The 19,785-nt window shown below is 37.6% G+C and overlaps 1 protein-coding gene across 3 annotated transcripts in view; it reads left to right on the forward strand.

The window, feature by feature from the left end:
- The window catches only part of caln1 (calneuron 1), a 134,567-nt gene extending 115,461 nt beyond the window's left edge, over positions 1–19,106 (forward strand). For 2 of the 3 annotated variants that reach the window (XM_084717506.1, XM_084717503.1), the window contains exon 6: positions 17,488–19,106. In XM_084717506.1, coding sequence (XP_084573632.1) covers positions 17,488–17,615 — 128 coding nt within the window. In that variant the 3' untranslated portion in view covers positions 17,616–19,106. Of the gene's footprint in view, positions 1–7,773; positions 8,168–17,487 lie in introns of those variants that run through there. The other variant, XM_084717505.1, reaches the window with a different exon arrangement.
- Positions 19,107–19,785: the final 679 nt, after the last annotated feature.

Genomic DNA, 19,785 nt, shown 5'->3' on the forward strand with positions numbered 1-19,785 from the left:
TTTTTATAGAAGCTTTCAACTGTAGCTTTAAAAGGCACAATGTATGTTTTACCAGAAAATATAGCAACAGCTTACAGTTAATGCATCATTACCTTGATTAAATTATGGATTTCTTTGCATCTGAATGTTGTTGGAAACATTTGGGATAATGTAACAACACAACAAAATATATATCACGTTTAGCATTTTAACATGAAAATGTTACATATTTTGGCTTTAAATGGCAGTTTATTCTGACACAGCTTTCATAAGTCCTTATTTTCATTTTCTACATCAGAATAATGCCAAACCACACTGGTTTTTACGAGACTTCATCTGTCACACTTTCCACTTTCCACCTTGCTGGATTACAACGTCCGGCCATGAGTACAGGGTGTTTATGCCATCTGCCGGTGCTGCAGCCTTGGCTAGTGGCATAAAAATCTCAGAGGCAACAGTTAACCAGTGTTCTGCATGGAAGAAAAAAATTAAATAATAGTTTAACTGACTATTATTTCTGGTGTCGACTACTGAGTGTAGCAAGAGTTAATTGTTTAGTCAACTAATCATGCACATCCCTGAATTGGAGGCGTATATATGTACTTTATAACATAAAGTTTGCTGCACACCAGGATTCACCAGGCAGAGAAAGTCTGATGCTATTGATGCATTATGGGAAATGTAGGATACAGCGTGTTTTGGACCTTGACATAAGCTAGGTAGTAAATTAGAGTCAGTGGGATTTGTCTGAGTTGTTCGTAAACCCATCAGGACATCAAATACCAACATTTGTGATCGAAAGAGATTATGTAATATGAGTCTATACGTTGTTTTTATTTTCAAATGTTGCAGATTATACCTTTAAAGAGAATAAAACTCTACGCTATGCTAATATCAGTGAAATTCTTGTAAATTCTTGGTATACATGAGTCACTGAGGGGAGATTTTTGTGTTGTGTCACATGAGCAATGGTCTCAAAGTTCAAGTTGTGACCAGGAGTTTCAACTCCAAGACCCAGAGCTTGAAACTGTATGAACCTTCCAGTGCTATTTCAACAGATGAGGCTGCGGTTGCACTCGGCAGCTTTAAGGTGTAGGCGTGAGCGTGCCTTTCCTGAAAAAGCGATTTGTTCTGATTAAATTCCCTAAAACTAAGATAAACGCTCAATTTCGTCCAGTTTTCACTTACATAACCTTGAATAATTGGCCGAAAGCTCATTCTTGGATAATCCATTTTGGCTAAAAGTCACTTCACCTCATGTTTTATACGACGTGAGAGTCTGGAATAGTGTTTTTTGAGTATACATTGCCGACTAATGACACCGCCTTAACGCAGGAGCCAAAAAAGATGTAGCAATCTCTGTCCCACTTTCCACATTGCATTTTCTTTGGAACAGCAGTCAAGAAGCATTTTTGATGACTTCAGTGCTTCTTGAATTGGGAGTTAAAAATAGAGCGAGTGAGAGTGTGTGAGCCATGTGGCTGTGGGTCATTGGCCCGGCTCCCCTAATTACCGCAGCTCGGTAAAATCATCTCGGCCGCTCGCAGTCCGCAGACCTGCTGCAGGGAGGAAGAGCTGCTGAGTTACCGGTCGGCGCCGGAGGTTGATTGAACCAGAAAATGATCTCACAGAGAGCTGAGGCTGCTGCTGTTGTGTGAATGAGTGCGTCAGCTCAGATTTCTATATAATGTCCTTAAGTTCAACATGATGTCAGCTCACTTGCAGTCTTTAAGTTTTAAGGGGGTGTTATATGGTCTTAAAGCGGATTTTGCTTCCAGGTATGTGAAGCACGAAGCTGGTTCTCCACTGTTTTATACAATGGCACTTTTCTAACCTCACTGAACTTTAATGGGTTGGACAAAACCTTAAAAACACCTCTGAAGTATAACACAATGCAGTTCTACAGCACCACAAAATGCACTTTCCAAAATGACCATACAGTAACAAAAACTTAACATTAAAACTTTTGTGAAGGCAGGATTTTTTGCAGGGAAGCTGATTTGACTGCAGTTTTAGTTTTAGCTCCATGCACCTTTATAAACTAACAATGAGTTTTTTACATGGAACAGGATTCGGTCAGTATCCAACGACGAGCCTTTTTCTAGGGATGCACGTCATCTGCATCAGTTGATAAAGGCTTTAAAATGAAAGATTTGTATTGACCTAAAATGAACATTTCTGCTGATACGACAGGTCATTAAGATGACAATTTAATATTTCACATGCAGCACGATTATGTCTCTAGTGTGGAGTTTTTTTTAGGTGTCCAAAGTGGAAAGCAAAGTTGCTATTTGCAATGATTGCTCATGTGAGGAGGGGCTAAATCACATTCATTCAATGCCACAGATTTCATTGCCCATCTTAACATCTTAAGAGCCGTCATTCTGATCATTATGATGAATTTGTGGAGAGCAAAGAGAAACAGGCACCAGCAAAAACAAACAACAGAGTAGTTCAATTATTTTGGATATTGAGTAAACTTAACTTCTTGTGCAAAATCAGTGGAGTCACAGGAGCTTTTATTTGGGTCACCAAATAAATAAAAGATGATGGAAGAAATTCTGCAAATTTAAGATTTTTATCTGCAGCTCACCTTTAATAAAGTATTTAAAACATATTATATGTTCTTTTTTTGTCTAATTGATTTCCTGATCAGAGAGGATAAAAACATTATTAATAGAGTATTAAATTCATCCTCAACTATTTTGATAATGGATTAATCTAATTGAGTTTTTTTTTTTTTTTAAGAAGAAAAGTCTAAATTCTCTGATTTCAGCTTCTTAAATGTGAATATTTTCTGGTTTCCTTACTCGTCTCTGACAATAAATTGAATATCATTGAGTTGTGGACAAAAGAAGACATTTAAGGACGTCATCTTGGACTTTGATCAACATTTTCTGACATTTTATGAATGAAACAATTAATCAATTAGTGGAAAAATCACCACCAGATTGATCTCTGGTTGAAAAGTGGGTCCAAACATGTGAAAACAGGTGGAGTGCACAGACGCATGTATTTTGATTTGGGTCACGATGGTTTGTCATTTTTAAAAAGTGTGTCCCCCAGAAGAAAAAGGGAAAAAGGGAAAACACTTTTTAATCTAATGTGATATTTATTTCATAGTTTCCACATTCCCGAACACTGCTGTACTGTAAAGCTGTCAGACCTGCCAGCCTTTTTATTGTGAGGTTCGTCTGTTGCTGTGGAGTCTGGTCCTGAGGATTGTGGCGCTCACCTACAGTGAGCAGATCCCAACAAATTAAATGTGGAAAAATCTGTATATTTGTGTGGAACATGTTACCAAAGCTGAGGGGTAGTAAAAATATGATATAATGTCTGTCTGACTTAATTAAAAAATAAATAAATAAACATTTCTATTCTGTTGCACAGTAACTTTTGGTTGGAGTATATCCATAGATCGGCAAATCTCTTTTCTTGTTAGACTCGTGTACTGTGTCACTTGACATCATACCCTCCGCACTGTGTGAAACTGAAAAAATAACTCTGGCAAATTTTACATGAAACTCTCTGAGATTCGCCCTCCACTGGCTTCACCCAGTTATAAGTACTTTCCCAGTCTTTGTTGTTGCTGCATTCTCTTTTTCTTTGTGCTAGTTTCCACCATATTCCTCATAACTCTGGAATACTTTGTGGTGACTTGCTGTTTTCCCCTCAGGGCGTGGTAGTGTAGGCAGCAAAGACGGTGACAGGTTAGCCTGTATTTGACCCTTGTGCGCGCAGTTTGACACTAGACACAGCCCCGTGATGACAGTGTTCCCTGCTTTCTTCACAACTGTTGGATAAATCCAGATTTTAGAAAAGCATCCGTCCTGCACTGGTTTGGTTTGCAGTGGACACCTGGTCACCCCGCACTCACCTCAGTCTATCTCTGCTGGTCACTTCCCAGTTACCTGCTGCTCATGCAGCTGGGATCCAGAGCAGAGCTGTTAATTCTGCCTGGCAACGCTGCTACGAGACCACACCTCGGATTAATTTCCTTTTGGTCCAAACCTCAGTGGAAAATTTCACTTCACAGTACATTAGTGTGGTCCAATCAGAAGTGAACAGGAATCTGAGAACCAAAGTCACCTGAATGCACAAATGACTGCACTGTGCAAAGATTCCAGAGACAGAGTATTATATACATATATGTGTATGCATGTATATACACACTCATATATACATGTGTGATACATAGTCTAAGTTGTACATCATATTATGTAGATCATCTAACATCTCAGATTATAAGAAATGGTGCAAATCATCAGTACGTCAGGTTACAGTAGTATAAGTGCTCCATATTTTCATGTAGATGTCTTGCCTATCTATCAGTGTAGTCTTTCAGAGGAGGAAGTTTTTGCCATTTTGTCAACACACTCCTTTACCGATCTATCGCCTTTAGCTTTCTAATGTCGCAGCGCTATCCTGCATCCAATGATAAGTGCGGAGAATGAGCCATTTATATGTACAGAGGGCACCGGTTCTCTTCCATGGAGGCTGCCATGTTGCACCGACATGTTTTAGCCCTGAACAGACAAACCAAACACTGGTTCTAGATGGACTCGAGTCACATGACTTGACCCCAATAAGACTGAAGTCACAAACTTGAAGAGTGGATACTTCATTGACACTGATACTTGACTTTCACTTGGTATTCATGACTTAAGTCCTGACCAGTGGTGGACAGTAACGAAGTACATTTACTTGAGTACTGTACTTAAGTACATTTTTTGAGTATCTGTACTTTACTTGAGTATCTGTTTTTTTGGAAACTTCTGACTTTCACTCCACTACATTTCAAAGACAAATATTGTACTTTTGACTCCACTACAGTTGTTGTTACTTTTTGACTGAGCATATCGTTGAAGTCAGTTGTTGGTGTTTTTTCTTTTCTAAAATGCAATTGGTCACTCGCTCCTCTCAAATGGGACTGATGTAAAAGCAGAAATACGTCCAGGCGCACTAACAAGCACAAGCAAGCTCTCCCTCTTTCATTCAAACAAAAAGCGGTAATGGTGACGGCAGGAGAAAGACAAAATTATTCCAGGTAGCTTTTAAAGTTGGACTGTTTTTATCGGGGTGAAAAATACAGAATAATTAATGTATATATACTGCCTCTGAAGACAGAAAGAAATCTCAGTTATTTAACAGACTTGGAGAACTCCTTACAGTTGGCTTCAATCTGCTTTTATGATGTGATTTTAAAGTTACATCAGAAAATGACAATAGCTGTCCTTTTTGATTTGATTGTATTTCTATGCTGTAGTTTTTATAGGTGTTTCTATAGACTTTGTGTAGCAGAGTGGTTCTACAAGCAGGTCAGTGCATCATTAGATGGTTTCAGAGAGTTACAAGCTTCTGTAAATGCATCATGAAAACAATACAGCATGTATTGATATTAGAAAATGTACTTTGTACTTCTGAATACTTAAGTATTTTTATAAACATGTACTTTTGAATACTTAAGTATTTTTTAAAACATGTACTTTTGAATACTTAAGTATTTTTAAAACCAAGTACTCTAGTACTTTAACTCAAGTAAAATTTTGACTGAGCGACTTTCACTTGTAGTTGAGTAATATTTGACCAGGAGTATCTATACTTTGACTCAAGTACTGGGGTTGAGTACTTTGTCCACCACTGATTATTATATAACATAAAAAATAATTGTCTGTGTTTTTACAAACAGTTATTTATTACTTTATGATCAGCTACACACACCACTTTTTGCTAATCAAAGGAAACACATACAGGACAGCCAGCCAGTTTTTTTTGTCTGATATTTATAGAAAAACAGAGTCACTTTATACAGGCTACTACAATTATATCTACAAAAATACCAATCGCATCGATGTAATTCCAAATAAATCTTATTAAAAGGGCAAGCAATAGACTCATTTAAATGAATGCTTACAAAATCAAAGTGCAAATATGTGTCAGCAAATAAATAAATCAAAGAGAGAACAATAAAATAAGATTTGTCCCTCCTCATGCTGCTGACACAGAAACATGACAAATTTGATTCCAAATAAATTTAATTAACAAATTACCACCAAAATGCAGAAAATGTGATGGCAAATACACAAAATGATAGAAAAACTGAAGTCAAACAGTTAATTTTTAACTCAAGAATTCTTGACAAAGTCAGCCATGTCTATGTTGAGATGAGGCTACAGTTTAGCTGCTGTCTTGGAGTTTATGACTTTGTGAGCTGCCCCTATCTACATGTAGCTCACTAGAATTATATCTACATAAACTACCAAAGAAGCTGTACATAGAAAATTAATCAAATCAACAAATGGTTGCCATTAGGCTTATTTTAAAGTATGCAAACGAAAGTGCAGAAAATGTGACAAATGTGACAGTAAAGAAATGAAACAACAGTACAAAGGGAAAAATTGCATTTTTAAAAAATTCTTCTCAAAGTCAACCCTGTTTTTGCTGATCTGTGGCCACACATTTGGTCTTCTGTTGTTTCAGAATCAGCTGGGGACGTGGATCTCCTCAATGTCAACGTGCAACTGTACCGTGCTATATCAGATAAAAAGCATTATTACTATCTCTGTGTGTGCTACTGTTAGCAGGATGGTAGGTAGCTGTCATTCCACTCACACACTCTGAATCTGCTACTAGAACAGTGTTTCTACAGGTGTCAGCAAGTAGGATTTCCTCTTAAAGACTTAAAGATTTCCTCTTAAAGAAGAATTTCCTCTTAAAAACCTGTTTAATTTTTACTCTGAACTTTTTTTTTTTTTTAAATTCTGTCGCCCCAAAACTTTAAACTCCATTTGAATTTCTAAAATGGCTGCCTTTTTGCGATGGACTGTGCAAAATTATCAAGTTCCTTGAAGAAAGTTAAGGAACAAACTCAACCCAGTTGAGTTTTATGATGTGTCTCTTCTTTCTTTCACTATAGTTGATCATTTGGATATTAATGATTAATCATTAATCAATTAATCGCCATTAAGAGTCTAACTGATTAAAATGTATTAAATGATAATTCATAACTCATTTAACATTGTTTTGTCTGGTAGAGCCATTTATTGAATAAGGAAATTTAAACATAAAATAAGAAAAAAGAAAATGTGAAAAAAAAGGTTTGTATCTTTTAATTAATAATCATTAATCGATCGTTAGCATTCTCAACTATTAATTCAGGAAAATACACAAAATTTGCAGCCCTAGTTTATCTGTTTAACAGTCTTCCATTTGCTGTCCGGCAGTTTCTTTTTTTCTTACTGTGCTGTTTTCATTTTTTTTTTATCTCTATTTGGCCATTAAAACGTATTGCACACTTAAACATGTTTTTGAGCTGTACTCTAAATTCTATTACTGTACTGTGATGAAATACTTACATTTCCTAATATATTTGTAAAATCCTGCATTTAATAGGTTGGAAATGGCTCAAAACGCCACTTAACATGTTATTCATTTTTTTTAGTTTGGTAGCAAACAATGTAATGTTTTGAATACACTTTTGTAGACAAAAGTTAACAGTCCCTCCGCCCTCTTTTACACTTGGTAGGCCCCAACAGCATTCAAATGTATTTTTTAATTATTTATTTATTTTACTTTGGGTAAGCAAGCATCACCATATTGACCTTGAGAGCTTTACCTCATTTTAAATCTGTATTTATTTATTTTAAACCTAGTTTTGTCAAACTCTGATTAGAACTAATCTTAGATTAAATTCATCTTTTATGATGCAATCCAGTCTATAACTAACTAACTAAAATTTTACCTTGGCATGCCCAGTCCTCTCTCTTCCATATCTTCAATGTCCTTTCTTGACAGACGGTCAACAAGCGCCAGGCCGATGCAGTCTGACAGGACATTGACAGCAACATTGGCACGATCTCTGAAAGACACAAGCCACAGAGCAGAGGATATGTGCTTCTTCGCACTGTGTTGTTTAATATCAGGTGGTAATCCCTGCCAGAACACAGATCAAACTTACAGGAGCCATTCTACGACCAACAAAAGGGAAGCGTCCCTCGCAGGAATCTCAGTGGCTGCCAGAATGAAGATATTGGTGATTGCTCCTGTAGCTGGGATCCCTGCCTCTCCTGCGCTGGCCACTGACACTATCATACTGCAGAAGAAACACAGAGCAGACTGTTGAAGGTACAATAATATGAAACAGCACCATGCATTCTTTTCAGCTCCTAAAGGATAAAGGCTAAACAGGGTTTGGTAAAACAAAGTAAAACAAAACATGAAGAGCAGCCATGGATAAAGTTTCAACAGTGAGACTACCATCAGCTACTTCCTCTTCAATGACTGAAACATCAACTGATATGTTTTTTTGTTTTTTGGCCGGGGGGGCGACACTGTACAGTAAGGCACAATTACGCCCATAATCATTTTTAATGTTACTAAACTAAAATCAATGTGCTACTTGCATAGACAAAACAGAACAGAGTGAGTGAAAAAATAATGTGATTGGGACTTACCAAAGAGTAATTAACTGGCCCCAGTTCAGAGTGATGCTGTTGAGTTGAGCGATGAAAACTGTCGCCATTACTTCATAAAGGACTGTTCCGTCCATGTTGAGATTGATCCCAATCGGCAGCATGAAGCGAGTGATATTTGTGTTAAGCCGGTTCACTTTTTCACCACACTGGAACATCAGTGGGATTGCAGAGCTTGGAGACAGAGTGTTTCCCTTGTTAGTAACTAAATATCTATCTATCAGTCTAAATAATCTCAGTGACAATATACTGTTGAATGCCAAGAAAAAGATGACAATTCAAATTCTCTTACTTGCGTGAGATGAGCATCGCCTTCAATATGGCCGGACGAAACCCCCAGATGACAGGAAAGGGGTTTCCTTTTGCGCACAGGAGATACATCAGTGGTAGAACAACTGCGCCGTGGATGACAAGCCTGAAAAAAAGCAGCAAAAACAGTGACACAGTGAACACGATAATAAACAAAATGACTGACAACAGCAAATGGACTTATAGTGCACAAGTGGAATAGTGTTAAAAGTGCAAATGAGAACATACCCGCACAAAACCAGTGCCATGAACTTTAACATTTTGAGGACAGTCTCCCAGCTGTCACCAATCTCAGCAACATAGCTCGCAGTCATGAAGAAGACTCCTATTGGCATGAACCTGGAAAGAAATCAGCAGAGTTCATACTGTATAAGAATACTGTAGGATGTTTCATGGCTTTACGTGAAGTCTCATTGTGTATTCCCCACTTTTTAAATACTATATTGACTGCACAGAGGTTGAGATTTTCTTCCAGAGGATAAGTGTGGTTTCACCTTACCATAAGATCTTTCCAACCACACGTTTGGTGGCTATGTTGAGGGCAACAAAAACATCCACTAAGAGTTGCCCTTCTTCTCCCATGTTCCTGAGGAACAGTCCCAAAGCCACAGACCAGACGATCAGGGCCAAAGTATAGGGTTGGTCTACAATTTCAAGCACCAGCGTTTCTGTTGTTTTCTGAAACAAGATGAGAAACTCAGTGAGAGCAATTGTCTCATGCCAACTTTACATTTACTCTTCACAGAAGAGTTCCTCCTCATGGCAGCAAAGAGAAAAATATTTACCTTTTCCAGGTCGTAATTGTCAGTTTCAGCTTCACTTTCCACCACCACCCTCCGAGTCTTGTACTAAAGATACGAAAATAAATCACATCTTGAATATGACATTGTCTTCTTCATGGGTCATATCTTGCATCTATGAGAAATAAAACATACCTGTTGAAAGGTGATCTCAATTAAGTTTTCCGGAAATATGTTCCTATAAAGAATATAAAGAAACCAAACACATGTACCATTATGAAACTGGAGTCTCATTACGAAAAAAAAAAAAATCTTATCTCTATGCTGTCGACCCTGTCTGAAATTCAAACTCACTGCCAAAAATGGCGGCACCACTGTTGTTAGGTCTTAATGGGAATGACAATGATGACACTTGAAGTTTCCCAGGACATAAATTAATATTGACGTTCTACACCCATTCAAATTGTCCCAAAAAAGGGTTTCCTCTCCTCCACTGACAAGATTAATGCCTCCAACTCATCGCTAAAATTGAAGGTAAAGTATAATGCCTCTCTTTTCCTGTGTATTAGAGTAAGCTCGCTAGCCAGTGACAAGTGTGGTGAGAGTCTTGAGCACAGTCTAAACACAGATACAGCCATGACAGGATGAGTGACGAATGTGTTCCAGTTAGTATTTCTTTAGTTAAGATACAAGGTCTGACATAGGACAGCCATGAATATAAGAATTGCTTCTTTGTTAGAAAGATAGGATTCTTCCTGTATTTTAAAAGTTCAGCTAAGGTAGGACTTAAGTCTAATCAAAGGCATAATATGAATTTTTGCCTGATATTCACCAAACTTTGTACAACAAAGTGCTCACTGCTTAAAAAAAACCCCAGCCTTTTCTGAAATGTGACAGCCTGGCCACCCCACAATAATTCACAAACGTGAACCTCTCAGTTCATTTTCAGTTTCCAGGAAAACCAGCACACGCAGGCCAAAATGTCTTTGGACACAACTGGACAGACCTACAACCAATTCAAGCCACGAGTGACACAGCAATGTTTGGTCCATTTCCAAGAAGGGCACAGAATGGCAGCGACCTGATCACAATCTTTTTCATATTATAACTCAACAGTAAAAAATGTTTCCGGAAGCATGGAATAGGCAATGTAGTAACATAATTGTGATTTATATTTGATCAGCACTGTCTAGTTTGACAGTTTGGTCTGCATTTCGGGAGCTTGACATAAACAGATTACAATTGGCCCGATCAGGTACAAAGCTGGTGGAATAGCTTCCGAATGGAAGAAGGGGTAGACGTACAGAGCAAATGAAAACATGAACTTGGCGGATTCAGCTGGTTCCAAGGATAAAAATGTAACTAATAGATCTGAGAACCTTGCTAAACTAGGAACTGAAACTGAAACCTGAATCTCTAGAGAAATCAGTAATGGTAGGAATCATGGTGGGCTGACAGCATATACACTTTCTTCTCACCTGATCAGATCCAAAATGGCGTCAAGTATGGAGACATCTTCATCATCATCGTCACCTGCTGCAGCATTACCAACACCATGACTGATCCCTGGTTTGACCAGCAGCACCAATATTAATCCTACAAGGGGTGAATATACAGAAACATATATTCTATAGCTGCTCCATTTGGAATTATTATGGTACTATACAACATCAGTAGCACCTCACAAAACAACACTATTAATGACTTTACATGATCTAAAAACTGTGAAAAGAAAAAAAGAATCAAATGGAATATTGAAATAATCCTCAGACTTTGCAACTGCAAATACCTCAGTCCAGTCTTAATTACATCAGCCTAAAATTTGTTGGGTAAACACTTCACTAACACTGGCTCAGAAGAAGTCAAATTTGGAATGATTTCAGGGATAAGATGGCTAAGCTCCTCTTACTGCAGCACAGCACCATGAGCAAAGAATAAAATAACCGCCTTTTTGTAAAAACAAAAACAATCACGAAGGGTAAGGAAGTGTTTTTTATTTGGTGTACTGATGGTTTAATATATATATATATATATTTTAAAATAGATCATTCAGGTCATACCTGTACACTAATTATTTGTTTGTGTGAAGAAAAGTGCATTGAAAAAGTGGTCATTTTGAAAGCTGCAGTTTGTGTAGTGATGAATTGTATTGTATTATACTGACTGGTATTTCTATTGTTTAGTCTGTCCTAATTCAACAGCATCACAAACTACTTCCATTGCAAATGTTCATACAGTTTAGTCAGCACCTCTCTAAAATGGTTTTAACAAAAACTGAACATCATAACCATCATGAGGGGAGGAGTTACTGCAGGACTGCTTTCCCTATTAAACTGGAACTAAGCGTATCTCATACATGGTATTTCTCTTACCTGTGGTAATAGCCAGTACAGTGGATAAAATATAGTATGCTGCTACACGCATGGTGATTTTCCTTGAGCTGCTGGACTTCATATGAAGAATTGCTATTAAAAATAATAAAAAAAAAAATTAGCTTTAAGACTGAAGGTTGGAGTGTCTAGAGTTAGAGAGATCAGTAGAATTTATTTAGATTACAGCATTGTAATGGAATTGACACATGTAAAGAAGGACAAAGTGAGCTTAGACATGCTATTTTAAACTTCTGTGAGGATAACGTCTAAAAACATTCAGCTGTAAATGGTTGTTATCATTACATTTCACATAATTCTACGTGTGTAACATGCACTGTTGTGTTACCTAATGTCACAGTTGACCAGAGTGAGAAATACACCTGTGGCTTACCAATTATCACACTGGACACAATGAGAGGAATGATAACCAGCTTCAGCATCTGCACGAGTATCTCCCCTGGAAAGTCTAAGTACACTTTGTTGCGGTCTGACAGAGGGACGTGTTTCCTCAGAATCATCCCCACAGAAATTCCTGCCAAACAGTATCACAGAAATGTTTGTTTGCTTAGAGCAGTGCAATGAGTTAAACTGTCCACTAGATGGTGCAGTTTAACTTGGTGTGATTAGATACAATCATCTTTCTTTAGATACCAGATCACCATATTTACCTGAAGTGGCTGCCCTGTTAACAGGTGTTTTTATTTCATTTCTGTTGGAATTGTGGCCTCAGACATGCATTTCTTTGTACTTTTGTTACATGGATGCTACCTTCGCTGTACTTTAGGAAAATGTCAGATGGTGTAAGTCAACAATAAACATTATTTGTGATTTAGTTTAAACAGTATGGGTCTATTGCACATTTTAGTCAGTATTGGGACATTAATTAGCTAGATTAATATGACCTATTGAGCCCTGCGATGAACTGGCGACTTGTCCAGGGTGTACCCCGCCTCTCGGCCAATGTTAGCTGGGATAGGCTCCAGCAGCCCGCGACCCTTATGGAATAAGCGGTTACAGAAAATGAATGAATGAATGAATAATACATCTGGATAAACAGACCAGCTTTAATCTACTGACAGTTCATATTTCTGCCCCAAAAGGCAAATAAAGGCAGTAACTTGGAAGTTACTGTAAGCTGCCTTTGCAAAGCTTGCCAAAAAATATTGGGTCATACCAAAGCAAAAGGCAGTAACGTCCATTTTATCTATCAAATTAGCTTTAAAAAGCAAGATAATGATAAATATGATAAGATTCTTTGTCATAGAATGATAGCAAATGAGACTTTACTGTTATTCTTTACATTATTGTTATTATCATTATTCATTTACAACATTTATTATTATATTGTGGTATGCTTGTGATGTGCTAAGTAACTTTTAAAATCAAATTATTTCAAAGGTTTCTGGGCATTTAAAGCTATGTATATTAAAATTAAAACTTTAAAAACTAAATATAAAAAGTAAAGGGTAATATGCTGCAACAGAAAATTATGAAATACCACTAAATCTTTTTTGATAAAATATGACACTTAATGCTTAATTTTAATGCAATGCATTTTCACAGAGAGATGAGTCTGAAAACTATGATTCTGTGGTCTTATTTTAATATTTTTCCACATTGTTGTTATGTACAAACACACACAGACACAGTATAATACACATTGTTCACATATTTTTTCATTTTCTTGCATATATTATACGTTAGAATACAGTAACTGAAGTGACATTGGTTTGCTGTGATTTAATTACAGCTTTTTGCAGTTACTGCGATTTCGACTCCCCATTTTCTACAAAATAAAACACGTTTGATTATATTTATTTATTATATTATATTTGTCCACATGACAAAGGATGTCTTCAATGTCACACATATGATCATAACTCATTACTACTAAAAATTACTGCCCTTTTCCTTTTTAGGGCAGATTTATTTTCCTAATAAACTTATTTGTATTAGCTCACTTGCTAAGTGATTTTTCCTTTAGCAAAATGTTATTTATTCTATTTAAACATTTAGGTTAATGTTAGATCTTATACCAGTCCCTAAAATGTTGAGACAAAGACATATCTGGCATTAAGGCGGTGCAGTCAGCCAAATAAAATTAGCATTACCTGGCTTTAACTGCAGGGAGTGGGAATCACGGAATATTTTGCAGCACGCAGTCATCTTTGGAGGACAGCGTACCTACATGAGCTTAGCATCAGTTACCATGGTGATCTAGCCAGGTTAAAAGAGAGCCACTTTCGTGACACTGAAAATCCTGGATTTAGACTCGACATAGCTCACTAACCCATAAATCTAGCTTCATAGTACACCCCTCTGGTCATTTTTATGTAACTAGGTAAACAGGCATCTCTATATTTCTTTATGCTCTTTGAAAAACTCCAGTTTTTGTTGACGTTAATTCAAACTGAAACTTTTTACGTTAGCTGTGCTAGGGCACTGTGATTAATTTTGAATCTACATCAGCATTTAGTTACCTGTTTTTAAACCTATGACCTTAATTAATTGGTGACACCTGTATTTATCTTACTCAACTAGTTGTGACTCACCCAGACAAACAGAGATCAGGCTCGAAATAGTGACCATGTTCCCGGGTAGGAACAAGTAAGCGTGGCATCTCTTTAGACGGGCCTTGATGCGACCCTCCATTCTCATATAAAGGTAGTCTAAAAGAAAAAAAAAACTCACGTTAGCTAACGTTTCTAGCTGACATTACAGAAGCACCTAGCTTAAAAACCAGCTGGACCAACGTACTCGGTTAGTTATTCAGTTAAACATGACATTTTAAGCACGAGGAGGTTTATAGATTATTATTTTGAGTCAGCACTCACAAACACAGCTGAACAAAGTGCAGTCACGACATCTTCTCTTTCGGTAAGTTGAGCACTCAGCCTCAGTCCGTTGTTGTTCTCCTGTTTTGGTTCAAAGTAAATCAACTACTGGTGATAGAAAACATTTTCGAATAGAAACATTGGCATGGAAACAGACGTTTACGTTGCCAAAGCAACAAAAAGGAACACCCTCACATTACTGTGATTTTGACAAGGATAAATATATTAATTACACGAAAAACTAAAAATGCAAACGTGTGTGTGTGTGTGTTGGGGGGGGTTGTTATATAGAGAACTGAATATTTTTTGCAAAATGTAGATAAGTAATATATATTAATATTTTTCTTTAAACACTGTGTTTAAGTGGCGGGAACGCTTTATGAGGCCCCCATTATCAGTTTTATAAGTTGTAAGTGTTTTTTTGTTTTTTTTAACATTGCACTAATGTCAATGTCAATAATAAGACAGGCCTGGTGTTGATTTGCAGTTTAATATTCAAAGTAGCATGCCTTCACTTTGTGCATGAACGTGTCACCATTGTGTTTTTCAGTGGTGGACAGTAACGAAGTAGATTTACTTGAGTACTGTACTTAAGTACATTTTTTGAGTATCTGTACTTTACTTGAGTATTTGTTTTTTTGGAAACTTCTGACTTTCACTCCACTACATTTCAAAGACAAATATTGTACTTTTGACTCCACTACATTTCTAGGAAGGTTGTTGTTACTTTTTGACTGAGCACATGGTTGAAGTCAGTTGTTGGTGTTTTTTCTTTTCTAAAATGCAATTGGTCACTCGCTCCTCTCAAATGGGACTGATGTAAAAGCAGAAATACGTCCAGGCGCACTAACAAGCACAAGCAAGCTCTCCCTCTTTCATTCAAACAAAAAGCGGTAATGGTGACGGCAGGAGAAAGACAAAATTAAATCTCAAGTTGTTATTATAATTATTCATTATTCCAGGTAGCTTTTAAAGTTGGACTGTTTTTATCGGGGTGAAAAATACAGAATAATTAATGTATATATACTGCCTCTGAAGACAGAAAGAAATCTCAGTTATTTAACAGACTTGGAGAACTCCTTACAGTTGGCTTCAATCTGCTTTTATGCAGTGATTTTAATACAGTTACATCAGAAAATGACAATAGCTGTCCTTTTTGATTTTGATTGTATTTCTATGCTGAAGTTTTTATAGGTGTTTCTATAGGCTTTGTGTAGCAGAGTGGTTCTACAAGCAGGTCAGTGCATCATTAGATGGTTTCAGAGAGTTACAAGGTTCTGTAAATGCATCATGAAAACAATACAGCATGTATTGATATTAGAAAATGTACTTTGTAATTTGTACTTTTGAAGTATTTTTATAAACATGTACTTTTGATTACTTAAGTATTTTTAAAAACATGTACTTTTGAATACTTAAGTATTTTTAAAACCAAGTACTCTAGTACTTTAACTCAAGTAAAATTTTGACTGAGCGACTTTCACTTGTAGTTGAGTAATATTTGACCAGGAGTATCTATACTTTGACTCAAGTACTGGGGTTGAGTACTTTGTCCACCACTGGTCCTGACACAGATGACTCAGAAGGACTTGACTTTTATCATTTTCTAGATATTGAGAAATTAAGTTCTTGTTGTTTTTGAAGCATGATTGTGTGATTTCTTCAGCAGTGTGAACAAACCTGGCAACCTTTTAGAACGCAGCAGACCAGCAGAGGCCAATGTACAAGGCATCTGTCATTGAGGAGGCTTGTAATGAAATAATAAAATTTGGATTCAAGGATTATGTTTTCAGTGAGGACCACACGACCACCACAACATTCAACTTCATCAATCACTGCAGGGTCGACAAAGAAAAGTACATGATGGTGATATAACCAGTGAAACTCAGACGCAGACATGCTGCTAGCTAACACAGCTGTGTGCTGTGGCTCCCGTGTGCATCTCTCATAATCCAATTCTCCATTGTTGTTAATTTTGGAGGCTTATATTAGTAAGACTTATAAGGCGTAATCAGGATGCAACAGTTTCTGTTAATGACCACTGTCTTTTAACTGATTTAAATGTGGAAACGAGGAGCTCATCAGAATTTCATATGACTTGTGACTCGCTTTACCTGCGCCACAACTTGACTCGACTTGCTTGATTTTCACCACGATAACTTGGGACTAACGTGAGACTCCCACCTCTGGCTTTTAATAGGGCTTTCTGCCTTTTTCACGAGGAGGAGGGAGTAAGATGAGATGTTTGCAATCTGCAAGCTCACTGCTAGATGCCACCAAATCCTGCACACTGTTCCTTTAAGAATAAATAAAAGAATTGAAAATGAGCTCCAGTCTAGACTTCCTGCAGGTTTATTTTGTTATGCAAGGCTTTCCAAGCATTAGATGTCAACATCCATCTTCTAATAACCCAAACCCATTTTCTGCACTTGGTTTAATTTAAATTCCCTCTCCAAAGAAACCACAGAGTAAATCTTTGTCAGAAGAGCAAGACTTGCATTTTAAAGCATCTCAGTGCAGTTATTTTGTGTTCTTTAAGTCTGAATTTTCCTCCCCTGAGGGTGAGCAGTTGACCAGTGTGCTAAAGGAGTAAACACAGAATAAAAAATGTGCCTGGTGTCAGTGCATCCTCTGTTTGTCTTCATTATATCCTTTCTGTGGGTGCAGAAAATGATAAATTCAAAGACGTGTCAGAAAGAGAAGTGTTATCATCCTTTAAACTGGCGCTGGAGGAACTTTTTCTTATTTCTGCTCTTCATCTTTCTCTTTGTCTCCTCCTCAGTTCACCCTTCAAAGAAGAACCGTCAGACGTGCGTGAGGAAGAGCCTCATCTGCGCCTTCGCCATGGCATTCATCATCAGCGTCATGCTCATCGCAGCCAATCAGATGTTGAGGAACGGCATGGAGTAGCTGCGCCCACTGTGAGCGGGGAACAAGCCAGCCTGCATGTGCATGCCAGTGGGTGAGGTCATATCCCCGTAGATAGGAACAGAACTACATGGAATAGCGCTCCAAATAATCATCGACAGAATCCATTTTTGAAATTATTCTTAGTTTTTTCAAACGAGTGGCACCTCTCCACCCGACGTCCAATGAAACCGTGAAGCCAGCATGAGGAGTGATGCAGGACTCCTCCCCCTTTAAACTGACAGGGACACTCAAGGGCTGACATTACACATAACACTCTGTTGTGTCCGTTTCCCTGATGCAATAAAAAAATGTAAAAGAAAAAATAAGTGCACGAGTTCAGAGCTGCAGGCGAGATGTGACACGTGTGTCTGCAGATCTGTCACCCACCAGGAGTCTGATGAGCCACCAGGGCTGCAGTCTTTGCCCAGAGAGGGAAGGGAACGATATTACCCTCTTATTATAGTCCCTGGAAGGATGGTGATGGTGGAGCTCGCCGCCACTTGAGTAGAAGGATCTGTACGTGTCAGGCCACAGCTCCCGGAGCTCTCATGGTGCTACGATACTTCAGCTCTTCAACTTTCTATTTTCAAACTGCTGCGTCTGTGGGCTGGTAGGAGGTGCTGGCATCAGTTCATCAGCCCTGCAAACCGAGGAGTCAAGCGAGGAAAATTTTGAATGGTAACCCCAGGCTTGGGCCTTGTGATATTCATGAATGAAAAGTGAAGCTCTGAAAGTTTTTGGTTTTCTCTTTCAGCTGGACACCGTTGGGTGAACACCGCTCAGAAAGCGAAGAGGAGGTTTCTGTCCCATTAAAGGGAAAAATCCACCTTTTCAACACTCTCGCACTGTTATATATCATCCATCTGTGGTGTTCAGTGCACTTCAAGAGAAACTTTGCGAGGTGATTAACTTTCTGGTGTTCCCACTTTCTCTCAGTCTGCCTCAGTTGATGATTTTTTTTTTCCCTGCATTTCCCAAAAAGTCTTTGGACAACCCCCAGAGAGCCCGTCACATTCAGCTGTGCGTTAATGGATAGGCGGAAAGAGTGAGGACGATGGTGAGAGCAAAATAGCAAGACGTTTTCCAGTCGACAAAACCTGAATTGAACCTTTTACTCTAAATGTAGTATGTAGTCTGGTGGCTGTGATTCATTCTGCCCACCTGACAGATTTCTACCTGTTTGGCGTCGTTGCTAAATGAAGCTTTTGCTCTTTAAACCTGATAGGCTGACACGAAAACCCTAACATATCATTGATGTTTAAAATACCTGGGCATTTTTCTGCTCTCAAACTCAGCACTAGTTGGAAATATATGTGATGCCGCATCATCTGGTTTTGGCCAGTCATTCATTAAAATAAGAGAAACTAACTTTGGAACATTATTTAACATTGTGTTGAAGTGTTTTAAGGGTGGATTTTTCTTTTTTTGGTCCTTCAAATCACCACAAATCAAGTTAATAAATTCTAACTCTTAGTGCTCTGAAAAGTTGAACCCTCTGAAGTTTCCTGCATGTTGTTGCGCTCAAAAGTTTTTGATTAGTTTTAAATTAGAATTTTAATTAAGTAAAATTATTATTATATAAATAGAAAACTAAGGCACCATTGGATTTATCCTCTATTTGATCAACATTTCATTTTTTATGTTCTGAAATCCTCGGAATTTTTCTTAATCCATTTTAGCACATTTTATGAATTTGAATCCTCCCTGCAATCAAAACTCTGCACATTCCACTAATATCTGTCATTTTGTTGGTTGTAGAGCTGAAATTATCAAATGACTAATCAACTATTTTGAATGTTTCTTAACAATTTTAATCACTTTCTTAAGCAAAATGCCAAAAATGATCAATTTGTCTATTATTCACCATATTAAAAGGTCCAGTGTGTAAGATTTATTGGCATAATATAGCAAAGAAAAAGTAATATAATATTCATAAATAATATTTTTTATCATTATTAAGTTTTCATTAAGGTATAATCACCTGAAAATAAGAGCTGTTAGAATGAGCCCTTTATGTTGACAGAGTGTGCAGGTCTTCCTCCACGGAGGCTGCCATGATGATTCTACTGTAGCCCAGAACAGACAAACCAGTTTCATGGCCATTATAGGTTCTCCTACATGTTTGGAAGGTGCGGGTGAGACAAGGTGTTTGCAATCTACAAAGCCTAAT

Source organism: Lutjanus erythropterus, chromosome 4 (genome assembly GCF_056507025.1).
Source record: "Lutjanus erythropterus isolate fLutEry1 chromosome 4, fLutEry1.hap2, whole genome shotgun sequence".
In the NCBI taxonomy this organism is placed as follows: domain Eukaryota; kingdom Metazoa; phylum Chordata; class Actinopteri; order Lutjaniformes; family Lutjanidae; genus Lutjanus; species Lutjanus erythropterus.